Raw genomic sequence first — 22572 nt, 5'->3', positions numbered from 1 at the left:
GTGATAGGGTCAGTGTTCTTAGAGAACAGAGTTGTATCGTCTGCATACAGCAACACATCATTAGAGACATTGTGATAAAGGTCATTCATTGTAACTATAAATAAGAAAGGCCCAAGCACCGAGCCCTGTGGGACCCCATGCTGAACTGCCAGATCTTTTGAGTTCACACCTGCCCAAGACACTACTTGAGTCCTATTATTAAGATAGGACTCGATCATTCCAAGCGCACGGGGACCAACCCCATACTTAGGAAGCTTCTGTAGCAATAAGTCATGTGAAACACAATCGAAAGCCCGTGATAAATCACACAGGACAACGGAAGTTGAACATTTTTCCTCAAATGCCTCCAGGATGACCTGCAGAAGGGAGCCCACTGCCGAGACAGTAGATTTGCCCCTCCGAAAACCATGCTGGGCGGGGACCAGGAGCCCGTGCGCTTCAAAATGATCACAGAGCTGACTTAACATGACAGCTTCAAAAATCTTACCAAACACAGGTATCAAGGACACTGGCCTATAGCTAGATAAAACATTTTTGGGACCCTTTTTGTACACAGGTACAGTTCTGGCTGTCTTTAATACATTAGGGAAAATGCCCTGCAAAAGGCAGCAGTTAAACAAGTGGACCAGCAAAGGAGCAAGTATCTTAACAACCCTTTTGATTAGTGAAGTCGACATATCAAAGATGTCCTTACTGTCAGAGGACTTAAAATTATTTACAATATTTACAACATCGGATACATTTATGGTTTTCCATTCAAAACTAGCACTAACCAATGGAATTGAATCACTAAAATTGTAAACATCAGTATTACATGGTATACCGCCAATAATATCATCTACTGACTCAACAAAAAAGTGGTTGAAGTCATCGGCAGTAGCAAAATCAAGCTTGGCAGCTGCTCCCCCTTTGGGCCTACTCTTGCCAATCAGCTTCCATGCCGCCTTGCAGGGATTGGCAGAACTAGCGATGTGGGCTGCAGCGGCTGATTGTTTTGCTTCACGGAGACGGACACGATACTCTCTTCTTAATTCACGAAGGTATGGGAGAACACCCGGTTCACATTTTGAAATGTCATGAACCAGGAGTATATGGCTCTTAAAATCTGCAAGTTCGCTCGTGTACCAGTTTTTGATCCTATTGTTTGATCCCCGAGTATCACGACAAGCCGAATCTACAGTATTTTGTTTAAGTGGAAAATGTAGATCAAATTCTCTCTTAAATTTTGAGAAAAACTCATCAAAAGCTTCATTTGCTGGGAGAACACACAATTCATTAAACCATTGGGCTGTCTGGTTCGCAATATCGTCACAGAAAGATTTGATACGGTTTTCATCTTTCAAGCCTAACCTAAAGAACACCGTTTTGGGTATAAAATCACTCGTGTCTTTTGGTGGTATACACAAATCTAATTTAAGGAATATATGTTTGTGATCAGCAATTTGATCGTCACTAACCACAACTTGATAATTCCATGAGTCCAGATTGGTGATGAATGAGTCAAGGGATGCATTATTTCTAGTCGGGCTAAGTACGCTACTATAAAACCCAAAACTCCGAAGCAAGTTTAGGAAATCAACTGATTCTCTATTTGACTTTAGCAGATCAATATTGTGGTCAGTACCAATAACCACTACCAGGCCAAAAGAAATCAAGAAAGTTAAGCAAAGTTCTAATAATGCAAAAAAACGTTCTACCTGGCCATTCGGGGAGCGATACATGGCAACTACTATTAAGTTAAACTCGTGCAAAAGTACAGCAGAAAACTCACCTTCCAGTTCTTCACAGAAGTCACTTAGATCTATAGCTTCAAAACTTACGCCAGAGTTTACAAATATAGCTGTCCCACCACTAGGATTTGCCCTGCAGAAGTAAGAGGCAAGCTCAAGATCGCTGACCTTATCGTAGTATCCAACTTCTTCTGGAACTAGCCAATGTTCGGATACACACAAGACATCCAAGTTATTCTGATCACATAAAACATCAAGCTCAGCTACTTTATTACGCAGACACTGCACATTAATGGAGCAAAGATTCAAATGTGAGCGCGACAATGTTTCGAGTCTCAATAGTGAGTCTGAGTCTGACTCACGAGTGGCTTCGCTAAAAAAGTCTGTGACCTTACAAAGGTTGTTTTGCGGGACTGCACCACGAATTCCCTAATCAGGGTCCCAGCCGGCCAGAAGGCGTCACTCAACACTTTTGTTTTGTCTTTGGGCTTAACACCTAACTTGAAAGACTTGTACGAGTCGTGCTTGGGCCTTAACTCAGTGCACTCAGCTTCAACATCGGCGTTCTTCATATAGCTACATACATCTTCCGCACTAACATCTGTTTGAAGCCTTGACACGAACAACCAGTCCTTCCTCTCAACTGCGCGTAATAGGCTTAACTTCACAGTCAGCACCTGACCCTGGACAATCTCAGCTATTAGGTTACAAATGCGCCCCAACACTACCCCAAAACGACTTTTCGTTCTCAATTGGCCCTCTATTAATGACCTGTGTTGCCCGTACAGCGAGGTATTTTGAGAAGGGGAAAACCCTCCGGAATGCTTTAGGTTTATCAATAACGAAGTTAAACATGGTCTGTTACACACCAGTAATCTTTGAGTTGACTCTTTTAATCTCATTTTAAATAAGACTGTTATTCGTTTTGAAATAACTCCTGTAATACTTTGCAATTGCTCGAATTCGAGCAACATGTGCACTAGTTTATTTTATTTTCTAATACCTATAATTTGTTTATAGACCCGTAGCAGCAGACCTGTATACTCAACGAATTACAAATGCTTCAATAAATAATTAAAATGGAGCCACACATCATCATTTCTCAAAGTATGTTCATGAACAAGCATGCAAAAAATTGTCCATAAGAATAACATTGGAAGTTAGTATGCAGGTTTGCTGCCACGGAAATGTAAAAATGGGGGATTTTAGGCCATAATCAAGTAGATCTCTATTAAATGAAGCCACATACCAATTATTATTAAGATATGCTGAGTAATAAGCTAGATATACAATTTTATTTTTTCCCCATAAGGATAACATGGGGACAATGTTCTGTGTTTTCCGCCTTCAATATCTCGGTAACCAATGGTCATAGAGCAATGATTCAAAACACCAAATTGTTTGATTTTTTGAGCTGAATTCAATGGTGTAAATTAAAATTCGATTATTTTACTCTGAAAAGAGTTATTATTAATTTAATGAATAGATGTCACACATGGCGGCCATCTTGGATTTACGACGTCATAAAAACCAAACCCCGCAATTTGAGGGTAAACACCCGGTACTACACCATTATGTGACATATAATAAAGAGATTCCACATAGTCACACATTTGCTTCACAAAAAATCCCACGGAAGCTGGATATGTGCAGTTTGCTCCTGAACTATTATAGGTACAGTACCCTTTTTCCATGGACAGTTCGGCTTCGGCCTATATCCAAACGTCCGGGTTTAGCAGGACTCTTGGTGTATTTTTTTTTAGATTACCTCAACCTTCAAAAATACGTAAGTGGTATGTTCAATTATGGTGTTGTAAACAAAAAGGCTGTCGTGTTTAATAACGTACATAAATGTATGAAAAGTTAAAGGGGGTTCTCCAAGAAAAATCAATTTGCTAAATGCTGTAGGGTAAAATATTTGTAGTAATTATAACGTTTTGTTTGGTCATGTTGTCGTTTTTCAACATTATATCTAAAGGAAATAATAAATTGACGAATCTGTAAATGAGAATCCGCTAATTCCACGCATGGCTGGTGAATATTAACATTACCTACAAACAAGGACTTTAAAATCGAGGAATTTCAAACTTTCTTAAAATACTTGAACTACAACACTAATCTCTTAAGCCGATTATTGATCTTGAGAGCCAATTAGGATAATTTTTGTTCAATTTGGAAACTGAAAACAGGATGTACCACTAATAACTGGTTGTAATCTGAATATGCAAATGTAAGGAAAACTGGACTTTATAAACGTAAAGCAGAAGACCTGCCAGATCAAGTAGGGTATTTGTCCTCGTTTCAGTAAATGTTTCAGTGACAGTGAACTGGTTTTCCCGTGAGTTTTGTCCTACTAATGTGTACAGACGGAATCCCCTATTGGCCTTAGCCCGTTATCGTCGACGTCATCGGTCAATCTCCAATCAGCTGTTTGTTTCTTGCTCAGTGTCCCGCGAAACTTAGTCCAATGCACTCTGGTTCTGAGTAGTTTGAAGTGAGTTTGGGTGAAGCAAAGAAGCCTTTCCTGTCCTGTTTTGTGAGAAGCGTTCACTCTTCAATTTTTGATAATGGTGAGTTCGTTTATTTATAGGTCTACTGTAAATATTTAGATTTTTAAAGTTTTGTGTCCAATGAATATCAACGAATTGTGACTATATAGGGCTCATTAATTATCAATGGTCACAAATAGATAATGGGAATCAAAGTTCATGTTTGAAAAAGTGTACCTACATTTTTTGTGTTAGAACTGTAGTTTGTAAATTATTTGTATAGCATTTTATTATTTTTTACTACTTGAATATATTATCCAAATAGAGAAACAACAATCATGATTGTTTACGGTTTTCACTTTTACCTTTGACTATTCAATAAGTTAATGCTTTTACTATAGGTAATTAGTTTTTAGTTTCCATTCATTTCTTAATGTTCCTATGTAAATTACATGTAATACAAAATTTCATAAATACGTTCCATATATGTGTGCATGTCTTGAATGTATACACTCAGTTCAGTAATACAAATTAGTCAATTTTCTGAAATAAATTCTAAAAAATACACAACTTAAATAAAATTACAGGAAATATGCATCAGAAGTATGATGTCCCATGCTCTACATTTCCAATTATAATAACTAGGCCTACTAAAATAACTTTCTCTTATTTTAGAGGAAAGTCCATCCAAAAACAACAAAACAATGTTAAGCTCTTACCGATACAATAACAAGTTGATTTTAGATGACCTACAGTAGTACAAACAAAGTATTATCTAACTAGAGTAGCCTACTAGTACCGGTACACAGTGTGTCCCACGAAGTAGTTTAAAAGTTTGATTTTGCCTAACTTTCCCATTTTTATTCAGTAAATTTGGAAACTTTTTACAATTTATAAAGTAGGCCTAGGTATTGAAAATATTTTGTTAACATTTGTAGAAAATGAAATTGTGGTATATTGAAATTTTGATGATATCCTATGAAAATTACTTTATTAATTTATTAGCTACGTACATGTTTACTGCGTAAGGGAAAATATTTAAAAATACTTTACAACAACTAACAACAAAAATTTCACTTGGTTATATTGTTGGATTACTATGCATTAACTCCTGAGAACAGAAAATCTAACTATTTCGAGTACCTATACAAATGAACTAAACTGTTTTTACTTTTAACATCATAGGTCTAGTGGACACATTTTTGAAACTTCTGGGGAAAAACTGGTTAAGTTTACATAATCTCTAACTACACAATTATAACAACCCAGTTGAGTTTAATCAATCCTTTTTCTTGTTGGATATGGCAACCTCTTTATTTGCAAACACTTTACTCACTTGCACCTATACTGGCTTATTTAAAAAATATTACTATACTGTCCTATTAGTTTGGTATTGTAAACCGTGGTACATATGTAATGTAAAAATCAAACCAGTTTAGGAAAACAACAATACAGTCAAAATAGGTAGGTACTTATTCTAATAAGAATTCTTATGTTTGATTACACGATTATTGTTCATAAGTGAAACATGTTATTTGTGTTTCTACCTCATTCGCTTCAAAACAAAACAGAGTAATTGAAAGAAGAGCTGGAGGTTGATCTTGGGTGGTTCTAAAAAACTGGTTCTTCAGGCAATTAACATAAACAATCTGGACATCTTAATTATCTCCGAAGTAGATAATTAAATTATAATGAAGATTGTATGCTGGTAACTAACCTTGAACTCAGACTGAACACGGGGAATGTAGTATGTCTGAGTATGTTTGATTATTTTACATAAACAGCTGTAACCAGTTATTTACTTTAAGAGTGCAAAGTTGAACAAGCCACATCTGATACAACTGGAATGCTATTTTATCTTTAAAAGCTAGACCGCTGAGATAGCAACCTCCTCTAGCATTGGTTAGCATTAGCGCGCAGGTCGCTTTCTAAGCAGCTGAACTATAGTTTCTTATACTATGAGAATTTATGGGAACATTAAAGATTCCCTTTTGCAACATGACAATAGACAATGGACAATATTATTTAATTATTCATCCATACATAACAAGTACAATACATAGTACAATCTTACTAATATTATAAATCTGAAAGTTTGTGAGTTTGTGCGTTTGTGTGTGTGTGTGTGTGTGTTGCTCAATAACGCATAAACTACTGGACGGATTGGGCTGAAATTTGGTTGCATGTTTTAACAAGAATCCTAGAGAACATCACTGGGTAACAGTTAATTAAAAATTTTGATATTTAAGAGGGAACTTTCAATACAGGTATAACATTTTATGGAAAAAACAAAGAACAGAAGGAGAACTTTGTTATATTGATTCGGTGAGAAAGTATAGTCTGTCAGCTAGCACTAGTTAGGATATAGTGGTGGTAGTGGTCGTTTGGCTATTGTTGCAGGTAGTCCACTATCTCCTGTTGTTGGTGGTGTGCCAGTTGTGTGTTGGATTTGAACCTCACCCCCACTACGGCCCTCCGCCTCCTCCCCCTCATCATCACTATGGTCATCACCACCGCCCGCCACCCCCGCCTTCAGGGGTATTCAACACTGGCAAGCAACCCATTGTGTTTGAGGAAAGCGGAGAAAGTCCATCCTACAGACCACGACCCGGTAAATTCATACAACTTTGAATTGTACTACGTATGATGAATTGTCTCATTTATTTTCAGGGGATTAGGTGCAGTAACGTTAATGCAATGCTTCTTTTTTCAAAATATTATATAGGTAGACCTACTATAAAAAGGAGATTCTAAACAAAAGTACGGGAGAAGAAAGGTATAATTATGATGTCTGTAAAATAGTTTAAATATCTAACTCATTTGTCAAATTTAAATTGTAGCTCACTCCGAAGCACAAGCTTGGAGTATTCTTGAATCCTTCCAATATTTATAACATCATAGTTTTGGCTACACACACAGTGCCAAAAACAAAAATTTTGAGTGAAAAAAAAAAAAAAAACACCAAACCCCTTGAGTAACTTTTAAGAGTAAGATTGGAGGACCAACATCAGTATTTCATACCTCAATAAATGGCCAAAGTGCAAGGGAAGCTCTGCACACTAGATGACCAAACAACATACTAATAAAATTAGGGTTTGATTTTTGTACATAACGAACAAATAGTCCTTTGTCAAATATCAAGAAAGCAACATTTAAACTTTAGCCTATCTTACATAAAAAATAATGGTTTTTCTTTTTCGAGTTCGTTTAGCTCTTCTACCTGACCGATTTTCCTGATTGAGGTATCAAATTGAAGGTATGCACACAGATTTCATATCAAGCACCAGCATTTATCTACTATATTACTCGATCAAAAAACATAAATTTGATTTATTTTCAAATTCTTACTTCAATTAAAAATGTATTTCACCAGTTATAATTGTATATAATCCAATATATTTTGGTCTAAGAACTTCAGTAAAATACCGGCTTTCATTGAAGATATTAGTTATTCAAATCAGACGAGTTTTAAGTAAACACAAAGTGAACAACCAACATAAAAGTGATTTTTAAAGGTTTTTCTATGATTAAAATCAATAGCTCCAGTAATGTTTATGTTTTTTTTATATGTTTTAGATTAAAAATAATCAGTAGAAATTGCAGGCTTTAATTTGAGCTATTGATTGTTTGAATTAGTTAAGTTCAAGATACTGTATTACTCAATCAAACATCATAAATTTGATTATTTCTCGGATATGAAATTTATTTCTACGCTGTGGAGCATGGGTCCTCTAGTAGAGTGTTAAAACATTTGCAGCACATCTTGTTTTACTTAAGAAGCTCATTGTCATAGTAAAACTTATGCTTCTATCAAAGTTTTTATTTTTTATCGTTTGAATGTAAATAGAGTAATTCACAAAGCTATCCTAATTGATTCCACAAATAAAAAAAATGATTTACAACGACATAATGCGCTCTTTAGACCTTATAAAAGTTGCAGTAGGTTTGATTCATTAAGAGCATTTAGGAATTGTGTGTGGTAATTACAATGTCTGGGTAGCTTAGTGGTGTTTTAGTGGTTAAATTCCAAGGTAGGTAGATCTTTTACCCAAATGCCATTTGTCATTGGGCTATCAATTCACACTCTCTGACAAAAGGTAGATATGCGATTCAATTCAAAACATCTTGATTCAATCATATACAATTTCAAGTACCTATACATAATTAGTGTCGATGGTGTAGTTACATTAAGACCAATTCCTTACATGAAACGGAAAAAGTTTATAAATTGGTTTAAATACCTGCTTCTAGTATTCCAATTGTTGCAATTTTAAGAAGAGATTCAAAGAACATCTTCCAAGAAAAACAACGTCCGCTCAAACCTCAACCTTTGCCGAACACTTAGTTTCTGATAATCATAATTACACAAATATTGACAGCAACATGACCGTATTGCATTTATCTAACGACCATTTCAACAAAAATACACTGGAAGAATTTGAAATATACAGAGCAGTAAAATTCGACAAACAAAATATTTTAAATGACAAACTATCTTTCCAGTCAAATTATATTTATGACACGGCAATCAACGTACTTGAGAGAGAGTCGGGAATGAATGGGGACAGCTGACTGATAACGAGAACAAAGGGAGTGACGTCACAGCGCCGACCGAACACGTTGACCGGCAGTCTAGACGCTACATTCACCCGGTCGTGACGCATCATCCTAAAGTTACCAATTAGTATTATCATCGTTCTAAATGTACCTTTTTTATATGTCTATGTTCGTGTTCGTGTGCGTGTTTGCGTGTGAATGTACTATGTGTGAATCGACGACCTTCAGATGAAGTGATTATTTTGACATCCAACTGGACGCCTGATGATGACTTCTGTATGAAGTCGAAACTAGTTGCGTGACAGAAATTGCAACTATTGGATTACTAGAAGCAGGTATTTAAACCAATTTATATATTCAACGTAATCCGGAGGCTAACATCAAAAATGGAAAAAGTTTGAATGGCCAAGATAAACACAAGTGCTATGTAATTAAATTGTCATTGCCGTTGACAAATAAGTCATAAAAACTATTGGTTACGGATTGAATTCCTCTGTTGTACAGGGTCCCCTGGGAGGCAAGGAGGTATGCAAGTCTTGTATAGTTGGATATTCCCAGACTTCACTTGGCCGAGCGAAGCAGCAAGAGAAGAGGCCATCCGTTCCAGACGTTACATCCCCAACAACACAATGATCCTCGATGTTGATGTATACGGTAAGCACATGACATGTATCAGACAAAACTAGCTACAAATATTAGTTTTGAGTTACTTTTTGGACACTTCATATTGATAGCTTAATCTGAACAAGTATGGGTAAAAACACGCACATACAGCGACAAAAGAGCGGAGCAGGTGGGGCTCTCCAGGGTCAGCTGTAGCGGAGCGACTGTTATCACACACATACAGTGACCCAAAATGGAGCTCGTTCATTTCCAAAATAGTAGTTCCCAAGCAATTTGCTGTACAGCAAAAACACCTTAAAAACATTTCATTTTGCATGCTTAGTGCTTATGCGTACTCAACCAGTCGAAGTGGGTGCATGAAGTGAATTAGGAAAGGGAGGTGCATGGTGAATATCATTGTTTGTTTCCAGTTTTTAAGAAGCATGAATTTTAATTTGTGCAATACATGCGTATGTGTACCTCAACCTTTGATAACATTCCATCAAAACTTAAAGCAGACTTGATGAAGCAGAAAACTAATTGGAGGAAACCAATATGTGCCAAGGAAAGGCTGGTGGTAACTATTAGGTAAGAGTTAATAATATTTTATTGAGGTGTGATTAAAATACGGTGAGGAAGAATTTATTTGTTAATATATAGTACATCCAATACAAGCTCCGTTTATTTTCATAATATCTCAATGGTATTATTGCATAGCTATTCTTTTTTTTTGTACTTTGAAAGAAATATAGGCATAAAATAATTGATTACCTTCGCACATATATATAAAATGAAATGAAATGAAAATCCTTCTTTAATGATACGAACTTAGCACCTCGTTGTCCTTTCTTACAGTTAACCTGTCACCTACGTGTCCGTTTAGCACGATAACTCAAGCAAAAATAGTGTTACCCAGTTTAACTTTAATTTAATTAAATCAATTTTTTTGTCAATTGCCATGTATATGCCTAAACCGATGTGGTTTAGTACGGTAGTCACTGTTTCAACAACAACAACAACAATTGTGGCATTTTCAAAGTATATACACCTAAAAAGTGCATAAACAATAATGCTTCACAAACACATACAAAGTGAAAATTAGTTTTAGGTGTATATATATGACCTACGTGTGATCATCATTTGCGCAACTATTTGAAAACTTACCCTTTCTTATAAATTAATTTAATGAATCGTTTTGCACATAAAACAGCCACTGGAGATTGTTATAGCATCGTAGTAAAGTAGGAGGAACTTAAGTTTATTGTTGTTTTCAGAAAGTAGATCAGGGCGGACAGTGTTTGTGACACTGCCCAGAGCTCGGCCCGGAGTGCCTGTAACGTTGGCAACAGTGACCAATCAGAAGCGCAGTGGAGCCAACTTGCTGGCTCCATTCCCTGACTGGCAGAGCCACACCGGGGACTGTGGTAGCTCTATCACCTCTGTATTCAGAACGCATGTAAGATATGATCAGTTTACCGTCTACTTGTTTCTTTTAATACCAAAAGGCCTCTAAGATTTCCATAATTTATTGAGCCGTTAAACACCTCAGGCTAAGAAAACCTCAGGTCGTTAAATCAGGCTAAGAAAATTGTTACTGGTACTTATTAAGAAAGTATTTTACATGGAACTTCTTCACTGAGTAGCAAAAGTTGTCACAAGTACCGTAAGTCTTGATTTTCTGCTGGGAAAGAAATGACCAGGAATAACTTAACCGTAAACCTTCACTTACAACTATACAAGCGTACCACTCCAAATGTGCAATTTGTATATGTAAATAATACGATATGACTACGCTAATATGATATGATTTGGATATGTAAGGGATATGCCCTATGGAAGGAAAGTTTTATTACAAAATAAGATTTGAGAAAACATCAACAAAGTTTAAATTTCGCTTACTGTCAGTGTTATACATAGTGCTATACGTTTCACCGGATACTTTCCTATTTGATTACACATATTCTTTATTATTGAGTGGAGCGAAGCAAAGCTCATTTGGGATCAACTTCAATGCAAACTTTCTAACACATAATCTCAATAACGGCTTAACATATTTTAGCCAAATTTACCAAGGTTGTTTTGTCAAATGTTTAAATGGTTTGGACGAAACAAATTACAATTTTGTATGCCTATTAATTTAAAAGTAACTCAAAGTTTTTAAATTTTAACATTGGCCTTATGGGTTGCCATGATGGTTACAAAATAACGACGTAAATGTAAACAAAACAAAGAATAGCATAGTCTATATGATAAAATCAAGCCACGACCTAAACACAGTACAAAGGAAAAAATTTTGACGATGACCACTGATCAAATAATACAGAGAAAGTCTTGAATTTACATTTAAGTCGCAATTTGAAAACGACCACTGATCGAATAGGCACAGTCATAAATAAAACGTATTCGTTTAGGTACAGTATTTCAGTATTGCGCGGTATTTCAGCGGTACACATATTCTCAGTCTCAGTGTAGAGCAGTTGTCAATTGAGTTAGCAGCGTGCCTACTGATCGATTGATAGAAGTACCGTGTACAGCGTACCGCGCCAGTGTGGGCTCCCTACCATACAGCTAGCGGTGCATCTGTCGAGACGGTATAAATAGGTACCCATACCGCAGACCGCGTATCGCGGCAGTTTGGGCTGGCCTTTATATCTATAAGTATTTTAATTATTTATTGCTTTGTTAAAAACATAAAAACCATGAAAAAAACTGGCTTTCACTGCTACAAAAGCAATCCTAGTTATTTTACAATTTTATGAAGAAAATAATCATAAGAAATCATTTCCAAATGAAAATAAAATATACATTCTCACTATTCATCATTTAGAGATAACAAGTTTTTATACAAAATAAAAAAAAATCAATGTATTCACGTTGCTGTAGTTAAATTTATACATTTATCAACTAATATATTTGTGGTTTTTTCAGGTTGACGACTGTGGCAGACTATGGGTACTGGACAGTGGCAACAACAACGTGTTTGCTGGGGCCAGTAAGATAGTCTGTCCTCCTCAAGTGTTGATTTATGACCTCAACAACAACAACAGACTTATTGGTGAGTGTTTCATCTATATAAATTTATTTTGAATGGTCAAGTCATTGATGTAGTAATTAAAAAAGAACATATCAATGAGTGATAAGGATCATTAAACGGCTTGAAAAAAATAATAATAACTAATCTAGTACGACACTTGTCCAGGGTGAAGGTGACTTGGTGGCATAAACATTAGTGCACTTATGGCGTCTATCTTTGAGGTTGTTCTTCACACGCAGGTTTGATTTCCGTACTTGTGCTACCCATATTTAACTGTATGGCTAAAAAATTGTGGGAGGGTCAACCATAGTCAAACAATGTTCGGATGAGATGGAAGTTGACAACTTTAGTGATTTTAATCACATAATGGGTTGTTTGGTACTTCCTAAGGGTCCAGGGTTGGTGAGTCTGTGGCTCAGTCAGTAATGTCACAGACTTCGGGCCCAAGGCAGCGATGTCGTGCATTCGGATCCTGTTCACTGCCGCAAACATTTTATCAGTACAGTTCACCTTCATACTGTACCAGCTCACCTCTTGCTTTGCTGTATAAGTTCCTCGCACGGGCAGTTAGTCTATGTAGACGGGCAAATGCAAGGTCAAAAGAGACCGCCAACCTCTTAAAAAAAAGGATTGCCCATAGTAATCTCTTTTCAGCAGATCTCTTTTCAACACACATGATTGTTTGCGCAGGCAAATACCACATCCCACAGAACATGGTAGCAGACAACAGTCTATTTGTCACCATCGCTGTGGACGTGAGGAGGCAAGATTGTTCAGACAGTTTTGCGTACATCGCTGACTCCATTGCTTACAAGATGATTGTGTTTGACCTCAACAAGCAGGAGTTCTGGAGGATCAACAGCGTTTTGTTCTTCCCATACCCGGACCAGTCGAGGTTCAATGTGGACGGAGTCTCGTTTGACCTTATGGGAGGAATCTTTGGACTGGCTATTGGTAAGTGTTTGATATTTATTTATTTTTTTATTCACGTTTCTATGTCAATGGTAATTTTTCTCGTTATTGTAAGGGAACAGTTAATAAATTAAACATAAAACTACCGGAGGACTGAGTCTTGCTCGGTTGTCGTTAAGTGGGTTTAATCGTTAAAAAATATCATAAACAGACACATTTTATCGTTTAGTAAGACAATACAATAACTAGGCAATTCATCACTAGGGCGTAAAGTGATTTTTTTTGGCCCGAGCTTAAGTTAAACAACCAAGGCGAAGCTGAGAATTAAATTATATCTCCCCATCACAAAGCTAATGCCAAGCAATTGATGTCCAGCTTTGTTTGTAGGCAGATTACTAGGGTAAGCCTTCAAGAGAGAATCATTGACTAAATTTTCAAATTTTTTCTGGCTTGTAATAAACTTATTGTTGATGCAAATTTGTAAACAATCTTACTAATATTATATATTATATGCTTGAGTTTTAGTTTAAACTAGCTGTGTGCCCGTTCTACGCACGGGGATCTTATAGTAGTCAGTTGAAACCTTCTTATATTAAGATTAAGAACAGCAATTAGTTTGCATATTTGTAGATATGCTGGCAAAACTATTATATATAAACCTTCGCAAATACAGTATCTGACAGTTCAAGCCAAAATAAATGCTTTGCAATTAAATGTCACCCGGATCGTGTTGGTACATATGTCCAATGATTAAACTAAAAAATGTTTTATAGATCCATGAAGCGTAGCCCTAAAGTAGGCCTATAATTGAAAGTTACTTTCCACATCGGTTAACTTAAACGTATTTCAAGTACTACCTCAACCTCACCATTTAACACTTTATTCCGGTTGACATTTTCAGTATCAAAGGTGCTCTTGTCCATTCCGTGAAACACTGAGAAATAAGGACATTAATGCGTTACCAACATACAACAAAACAACACAATACAACAATCCAACAAAGGCCACGAACTATTGATACATAAACAATATAAAGGCGTAAACAATTCATGATGGTTTGCCCAACAAATGTTTTACTCAAATAGGTTATCATTTTCTTAGCATACCGGGTAAGCTAAGATTTGGAATCCAGACTGAAAAAGCAAAACTTATACAGAGTTAAGACATCACTTAAATTGAATACGGACGGCTCTAATAAATAAGGTGCAACACCAACGATATCAAATTTGTAAACTACCGGTTCTAAGGAAAAGAACAAGTACCTACGTAAGAACCTACCTAAGAACTATAGTAAATCGGACCAATTAAATACATTAATATCTAGTCCCGAGGTTATTGATCTCTTGCTTTTGGATTTTCTCGTAAAAAGTTATAGCGTAAACTTATCGGTGTCAGTTTGAAAAAAAGCAACCTTACCCAAACAACTTTTTGTTATTTAATAGATTACACAGTCCCTAAACTTCAAACCTTCAAACTTCAACTTTGTAATATTATGTTAATATGTTAATGTATATAAAATTAAGGAATTCGATTAAGTTTTTGCCGAAAAATTGTATCATGTATATATTTTGTTTTTAGTTTTTAAGATGTTGACATGTCACCTGTTTTACCAGCTGTGCTGGGGAGGAAAATGTATTGTGACGAATAAAGAATCTGAATCTGAATCTAAACAATGATTAGTATATCTATTAACATTAGAAGGAAATGTGACGAAAATCACACAATGTTGGGTTTTTGGTCATTTGTAATTTTATTTTTTAAGTAGGTAGGCCATGTATTCTATGGAAAAGTACCGGTATCAAGGATCGTCGTTGAAAAGGTTGTTATGAATAAATATGTAGGCTTACGTACCCAAGATATGAGCTATGGGCCGGGGTAGCGGATTTCTACCCCCGGATATTTACCCCCATGAAAAAACGCCTACGTCATTTTGACGTCACGAGGGGCGGGGCTTATACACGTTCGAGAAACAGCCCGCGACTGGAAATCCACCCCCGGACATCTACCCCCAGACATCTACCCCCGGACATCTACCCCCGGAAATCTACCCCCGTGGTCAGCTCTGCCGCGTATCGGCCAATATTCATTGTGTTGTATAATTGATTTTATAAATTGCTTTACTTTCTTATATCCATTAGTAAACATGCGATATGTCGATGTCTGTTTTAACATTATCCATATTTATAATTCAATAAGTTGTAACAGTCCTTTTCAACCCGACCTACTTCACTGATTTTTACGATTGAGGTGTCTTTTAAAAGCTTAAGATCTAGCGCAGCACAAAATGGTAATTAATAAGATATTTCGATTATGGCTTCAAAAGGTTGACCCCTAAGCCTTTGATTTATTCCTAGAAGGTGCTTCCAATGGTTGACCAACTTTTACACTATACAGTAACAGTTTAAAAGTGAAATGTGAGGAGTACTCATCAGATCAATTTTTAAGTCAGGTTGTGAAAACATGAATGATCATCTGCAACTGTAAACAGGAGATGAAAAAGTTATGAAAATAATATAATATTGCGCACTTTTCACATGGTCAAGTGTTACATCGTACTGAACCATTGTTTTTACACACATTTCTTAAAGGATAAAGTGAATAAACTGTGGTGAACTTCCGGTTTATTCGATGTAGGCCTAGTAGGAATAATTGTTTAGTAAACCAAAAACTCAGTTGTAAACTGTTAAATTGAGAAAGAGGATCAATAAAAGTCAGGTGTATAATGGTAAATTTCTCATATCACCTAGTAAAGAAAAATAGTTTCTAAGATTTAAATGCGTACTAAGAAAGGATTTAAAGTATTTTCTCTTAAATACCTAAAATAAAACAATTCAGTTGTAAACTGTTATTGAGAAAGAGGATCAATAAAAAGTCAGGTGTATAATGGTAAATTTTTCATATCACCTAGTAGTAAAAAAAAATAATTTCTAAGATTTTAGATGCGTACTAAGAAAGGATTTTAAAGTATTTTCTCTTAAAGACCTAAAATAAGACAATTATTCAAATTCAAAATAATGGCCACATTCAATTTTTTAAGCATAGCCTAATATCTTTTAATATGTATATATATACGCCTAAATACCCCCATTGCAGCACATTCGCATATTCAGAGCATGTATAAAGTCTTATTGGAAAATCCTGCCTTAAAACAAAACTTGTCAACTTATGTCCATAAATAAGTGTTCAAAAGATGCATTCATAAGAATACCATATAGGAAGTGAATAAGCAGGTTTCCTGCCAGTAAAATGTTAAAATGTGGCATTTTAAGGTAGTATACAGAACAGAATTAGGTTAAACCCGTCGACACTGACGGTTACTTTCAAGGCTTATGCTAATTCATATAACTGCGATAAATAGATTGAAGTAATACAAATTTTGAGCATTTAGCTCTTTAGCTTTTTTGATGAGTAATAAGTGTAAAAGCAATAATGACTATTGCGTTAGTTACAAAATATGGTTGATCATTCAATGAATAAAATATTTCCCATACGATACGTCATAAGAGTTATAATTACAATGTTAACCGGTTTCTCTTCTTTTGGAAGAACCTTTAAATAGTATTAAAATCGTATTGGTCAATCTTTTGTGATAAACACTTCCGATCCGCGCTCATGCATGCGCCGTTAGCTGTTACTGTATGTGAAAGTTTGTCAACCATTTAAATCACTGTCTGGAAATGAATCAAATGCTTAAGGGTCTCACTTTTGAAGCCCTTTATCAACATATGGTTTTAAATACCATTTTGCGTTGAGCTGGATCTTAAGATTTAAAATTAGACCTCAATCATAAATATCAGTGAAGTAGTTCGGGTGAAAAAGGGCTCTGTTACAACTTATTTTTATTAGGAAGATAGATAATGTTAAACAAGGCAATGACATATCACATGCTTAATACTAGATATTAGAGGGTAATGATTAACCGAAGAGACGTTGATTTACATAAAACAATTAATAAAATCAATTACAACAATGAATATTGGCCGATACGTGGCAGAGCTGACCACTGGGGGTAGATTTCCGGGGGTAGATGTCTGGGGGTAGATGTCCGGGGGTAGATTTCCAGTCGCGGGCTGTTTCTCGACCATGTATAAGCCCCGCCCCTCGTGACGTCAAAATGACGTAGTCGTTTTTTCATGGGGGTAAATATCCGGGGGTAGAAATCCGGCGACCCTATGGGCCTATTGGTTGTATGGTCCAGCGATTGCATCACACGGTGAGTAGAAACAGAAAGTGACACATTGGAAAAGCGAGTTTAGCACTTCCTCTGTTAAACCTCTGTTACAATCACCCACTGCAGTTGTGATTTTTTACTTTACACTTTACACAACCGCCATTGAAGCGCCGTCAATGAGTGGAAACCTTTTTTGTAAGCTATTGGCGACGATAATTTCAGTGTCACAGCCCTATACAACACTGATTCAAGGTCTTCTTCTTTCTGGTTGTCAAAACTCAAGAAACATTTTATACTCAAAGAATTTCTGGTTCCGATTTGGACGATGTCTAGTTATTTAATTTCATTTACGGTTATACTATTAGACTATATTATTGCACTTGCGATTAATTAAATCCGTTATGTAAGAAAAACGTTTTTAATCTCACTTGGTTGGGATTTGCTTTCAAAACGTGATTCGAAATAGTTGCGGTATGTGTAAACAACATTTGTAAACATGTCATTGACAGCTAGAAAAAATAATCTTGATCCGAACAGCTGTTCGTTATTTCATAGACGATTATGTGATAAAAATTGAACGAAAATTTGACAAAAATCGCACAAAACTGCATTTTTGAACGTCCATAATTTTATTTACAAAGTAGTGAGGCTATATTTAAATCACTAAAGACACTCTCGCCAATCCAGTGAATACATTAAAATGACTTGGATCTTGATATGTACTCTGGTTTTCACGGAGAAGATTGCGTAAAATGCCATCTTGAGTGTTACAGACAAAGGGACAGACAGACAGACAGACAGAAATTGAGATAAGACTCGTTTCTGCTTCTTTAATGTATAAAACGTAAAAATAACCTAAAAGTATATAATTCTGAGCAATGTACAGACAAAACTCTAATTTTATTTATATAGATAATCTATGTTGAAGACTTGAAACTATACCTATTGTAATTATCTTAGATGTACTATGGTTGGTTCAGGAAAGCGAGCTGGTCTAGAGGCTTCAGAGCCCGAGGTCCTGGGTTCAAATCCCACAAATCACCTTTATTCTATGATTTTATCCATGTGATAATGCCGTGACCCTCTAGGCCTGAAGTAATGTGTAAAACAGTTCCAGGCTAGAACACCTAGCGTCCTAGGAGGTGAAGGTGGGGCATAAAATAAAAAAGTATTGTTGGTTTGCAGGCCCCTTGTACCGAGGCAATCGTAGACTCTACTTCCATTGTATCGACAGTGTTAAGCAGTCATGGGTGGACACTAAGGAAATCCGGAACAACAGTCTGTGGAAGAGTAATATGAATGCAAAACCTAGAGCTTTCAACCTCTTCAGTGGAACTAGGTATGGTTAAGCATTGACTTTACAAACTGATAGTAAAATTTATATCATAATTAAATACTTTTTTGTCTTATGGTATAGCTTGAATGCATTTATTGTCAACCATAAGTGACTCGCTATCCTAGCTTATAAATCCATCTTTCTCAACATAAAATAAAGTAAATGAAATTTTTCTTAGTGAAACTATCCAATTCAATCTAAAACTATTAATATACTCATATTGTGAATGTTAGTTATAATTTCTTATCCAACGAACTGGTTACCTATTCAAATATATTTAGGAGGATAACAGATCTTGGAGCACCACATTTGCTTGAATGTACAACTGTATGTTTTCCCTTATTTAAGGGCATAAACGCTACAATGTAGCTTTTGCTTCTGTATTTTGTTTTATCAGAGGCCAAGCTGGTAAAATAACAAGAAATAATAGGAGCCATTCATGCTAGTCAAGTGTTATTTAACATAAAAAAAACTATAAAATAGTCTTCAACCATAATGATGATAAATCTATGAGGGAGTATATTTTATGTAGGCTATGGATTAACTGATCGTGATAATATGTTAAAAATATGATAATAGTATCTCTAGAATATGAAATTTCCTCAACCATCTGCGGAAACCACTATTTTTCATATTACAAAATTTAAGCGTATAATTTTATACTTAGCTTCAAACTATTTTTAGTTTGTTCCATAATCTTTTTACATTACGGTAGTTGTTTGTTTACTCTGATACAGGTCTAGTCAGTCGGCAGCTGCTACTATGAACAACGAGGGAATCATGTTCTTTGGATTGCTGGGAAGCAACGAAATAGCTTGTTGGAACTCTAGAATGCAGTTTTCGAGAAGGAATATTCCCATCCTGGCCAAGGTAGTGTTTTCATATTTATTCATGAGATATAATGTTCTTCATTCATGATGTTTCCCAACAAAAAGGGAAGGTACTTATGAATACGCCTTAACACGTTCAATGCTGAATAATAAGGGCCTGAGATCTTCTATGGATGAGCCCCTATGGTGTTTAGGCCTATCTAAAAACAACCTGGACTTAACTAATATGCCAGTTCAGACTTGAAAAAAGATAAGAGTTGTTAACTGGTGGCGCAAACAGCTACCAAAACAATGTTTGTTTCCCATGTTAATCTTATGGAGAGATACAAAACTTTAAAGGGCCCCAGCACTTCACTCTCTAATTATTTACCTAAAAAAAAAGTTTCCTGCACAACTTCACGTTACGCTCTTTCCAATGACACCAAGAACATGTCAATCGGTTCAGTAGTTTCGGAGGAGTAATTGTCACAAAAAAATCCTGCTTGCGTATTAAATAAGTAATAGATACCGTAGTTATTAAAAATACTATTCCAGATATTTTCAATCACGGTTAGTAAATACCTAGGTATGTAAAGTTTTGCAACCCGTGCAATCTTTTTGGCCGCTATCGTAATGTTGGCATCACGGTAAATTTGAATTTCAATTAACCGACGTTTTGAATGACCGGTATTCGGATAATCGGCACTCTACTGTGCTTATTTAGGTAAATTAAAAAGAAATCATTGTTCTGAACTTGTGTGAAAATTTTACTGGAGTCTTCCACTCCTTGAGCCTCACAGGACAATACATTTATGATTGAGAGAATCATAAAGCCTTCACTACAACCATGCAAGCACAATACCTTTACTGGGTGTAGTGATACGTTTCTGTGGTGCACTAATGTTATGGAATAGTGTCTGCCTCTCAAGTCCTGTGTGATGCTATGTGAATACAACTGTATCTTGAGTGACTCGATACTCTTTACTGACCCCAAACACCACCCTCGCCCTAGGTCCGAATGATAATTCCAGGAACACTGAGGGTAGGGTCGGTTTATGTCCATATGTCCCTTTTGCAGAAGGACAGTCGTTCAGAGTTTTTAATCAATCTAAAAAATAAGAGTTAATGCTTTGCTAAAAGCCGACTAGTGGTCCTAGCTGAAAGAATGTGTGCTACTTCACAACTCTGAGTTCTATATACTATACAAAATTGAAATATTACAATTGTAGCGATATTTGTATAAAAAAATATAGGGATATAGTATAAGAAATATAACAATCACTCTCTTTAATTGTTTGGTATATAAAACTGATTTCCAGGATGATCGAACGCTTCAGTTCAACTCTGGGATCAAAGTGTACGGAGACAAGTTGTACGTAGCGACCAGTCGACTGCAGAACTACGTTACTCAGAGGGTTCCACAGAACGAGGAGAACTACCGAGTGTTGGTCGGCGATGTCGTCTCACTCACCCGAGGAACAAGTTGCCAAGTAGATCCTCTAAACAATCGCTTTGAGGATGAATACATGCCTGACTCTGAAAGTGTTGATTTTGACAACAACAATTTCAGCTTTGAAGATTAGGCTGTTATACCATTGAGTGTATAGTAAATAGTGAGGGAAGGAAAGACATTTAGTTTTTTGAACGTGAATAGGAGATTTATGCAAATTTTAAGCCTGAATAGGATTTGAAATCATTGGTTGAACACTGGGGACTGTAGTTAAAATAAAATGTTCACTGTAGAGTATGTGAGAGTAATACTTAGTTTAAAATTAAATTTGACATGACAATAAGACTGTAAATATAACCATTGAACTTAATGGCCCAATGGATTTAATGAATAACTTATATCAGTGAACTTTGATGGAATGATTATATATTTTATGAATGTTTAAGAATAGCTTCCGATTATCACTTTAGATGGAAACATTACATCAGATATCTACTATATGCTCATTGGTTTTGCTTTTTTCACTGCTTTTCGTCACAACTTGTAAGCACTAATTATTGCTTTAAAGCTGCTAAAATAGTTTAAAAAACTTGTGGAATCTTCTTCGCTTGCACATTGTAATTTGAGTTAGTAATTTATTGTACTTTCTGCATTTCAATGCTGAAGTTTCTGACACATGTTTTTAGATGTATAGCAGTAATATTTGTCTCAGGCATATGTTATGGGATGTGCCAATAATTTATTGTCCTTTAGAAAATTCCCATTTAATGTTTCAATTTTTAGTTAGATTTTAACCTTTGACTAATAAAATTTTTGTTCAGATTTTTATACGGTACAGAATAAGTTATTTAAGACATCCAGCATGTACTCTTAAAATAAATACTAAATATTCTTATATCTGTCATTACTCTTTTGCCTTCTCTTACGCTTTGTTTGACAATAATGATGTAAGTAAGTTCAAGTTATTGTTTTCTTGACCTAATCTAATTTAACTAGCATGCCAAAATCCCCAGCCATAGAGGGATGATCTATAAAATCTTTACATCAAGATAATGCAAATTAAGATGAAAAATGTGTGGTTTTTATAGTTAGGTGCTTTTTGTTTGCTGTTGTTTTGCTTCGCTTTTCAGCACATTGTATCATTGTTCTTATGTTAACAGTTTTTGATCCAAAATAAGGTTCATAGTTTTGACAAGTAGAAGTAGGTAGTCATTTGATAGTTCACACTTCTAAACACTTGTGGACCTGCAATTTATCTTTTTATTAATAATTTAATAACAGATTAGTACAAATTGATGCCACATAATTTAGTCAAACGTTTTCTTAAAAGAATATAACTCTTTAGTACTCATATGCTATTAACCATGGGTACTTATGATGGATACTCATTTTACGATGAAAACTTCAATATTATTGTTGAATTGTTGCGCTATAGATCTGGTCAATATTTATTCTTGTGGGGATTGGCTTTTATGTGTTTC

General features: G+C 35.6%; 1 protein-coding gene across 1 annotated transcript; it reads left to right on the top strand.

Moving 5' to 3' along the window:
• The first annotated feature begins 4084 nt into the window (after positions 1–4084).
• Positions 4085–21942, top strand: LOC128999943 (protein yellow-like). Its single transcript, XM_054426734.1, has 9 exons — positions 4085–4300; positions 6620–6830; positions 9281–9430; positions 10654–10835; positions 12308–12434; positions 13104–13367; positions 18682–18835; positions 19570–19702; positions 20961–21942. The coding sequence occupies exons 1-9, from the start codon at positions 4298–4300 to the stop codon at positions 21222–21224; spliced, it is 1488 nt and encodes a 495-aa protein (XP_054282709.1). The 5' UTR covers positions 4085–4297; the 3' UTR covers positions 21225–21942.
• The last annotated feature ends 630 nt before the right edge of the window (positions 21943–22572 follow it).

This window comes from Macrosteles quadrilineatus, unplaced genomic scaffold (genome assembly GCF_028750875.1).
Source record: "Macrosteles quadrilineatus isolate MER2022 unplaced genomic scaffold, UCM_ALF_1.0 Scaffold_8__2_contigs__length_117827958, whole genome shotgun sequence".
Lineage (NCBI taxonomy): Eukaryota > Metazoa > Arthropoda > Insecta > Hemiptera > Cicadellidae > Macrosteles > Macrosteles quadrilineatus.
Note: the sequence above shows the minus strand (reverse complement) of the source record. Positions and strands in the feature narration are given on the sequence as shown.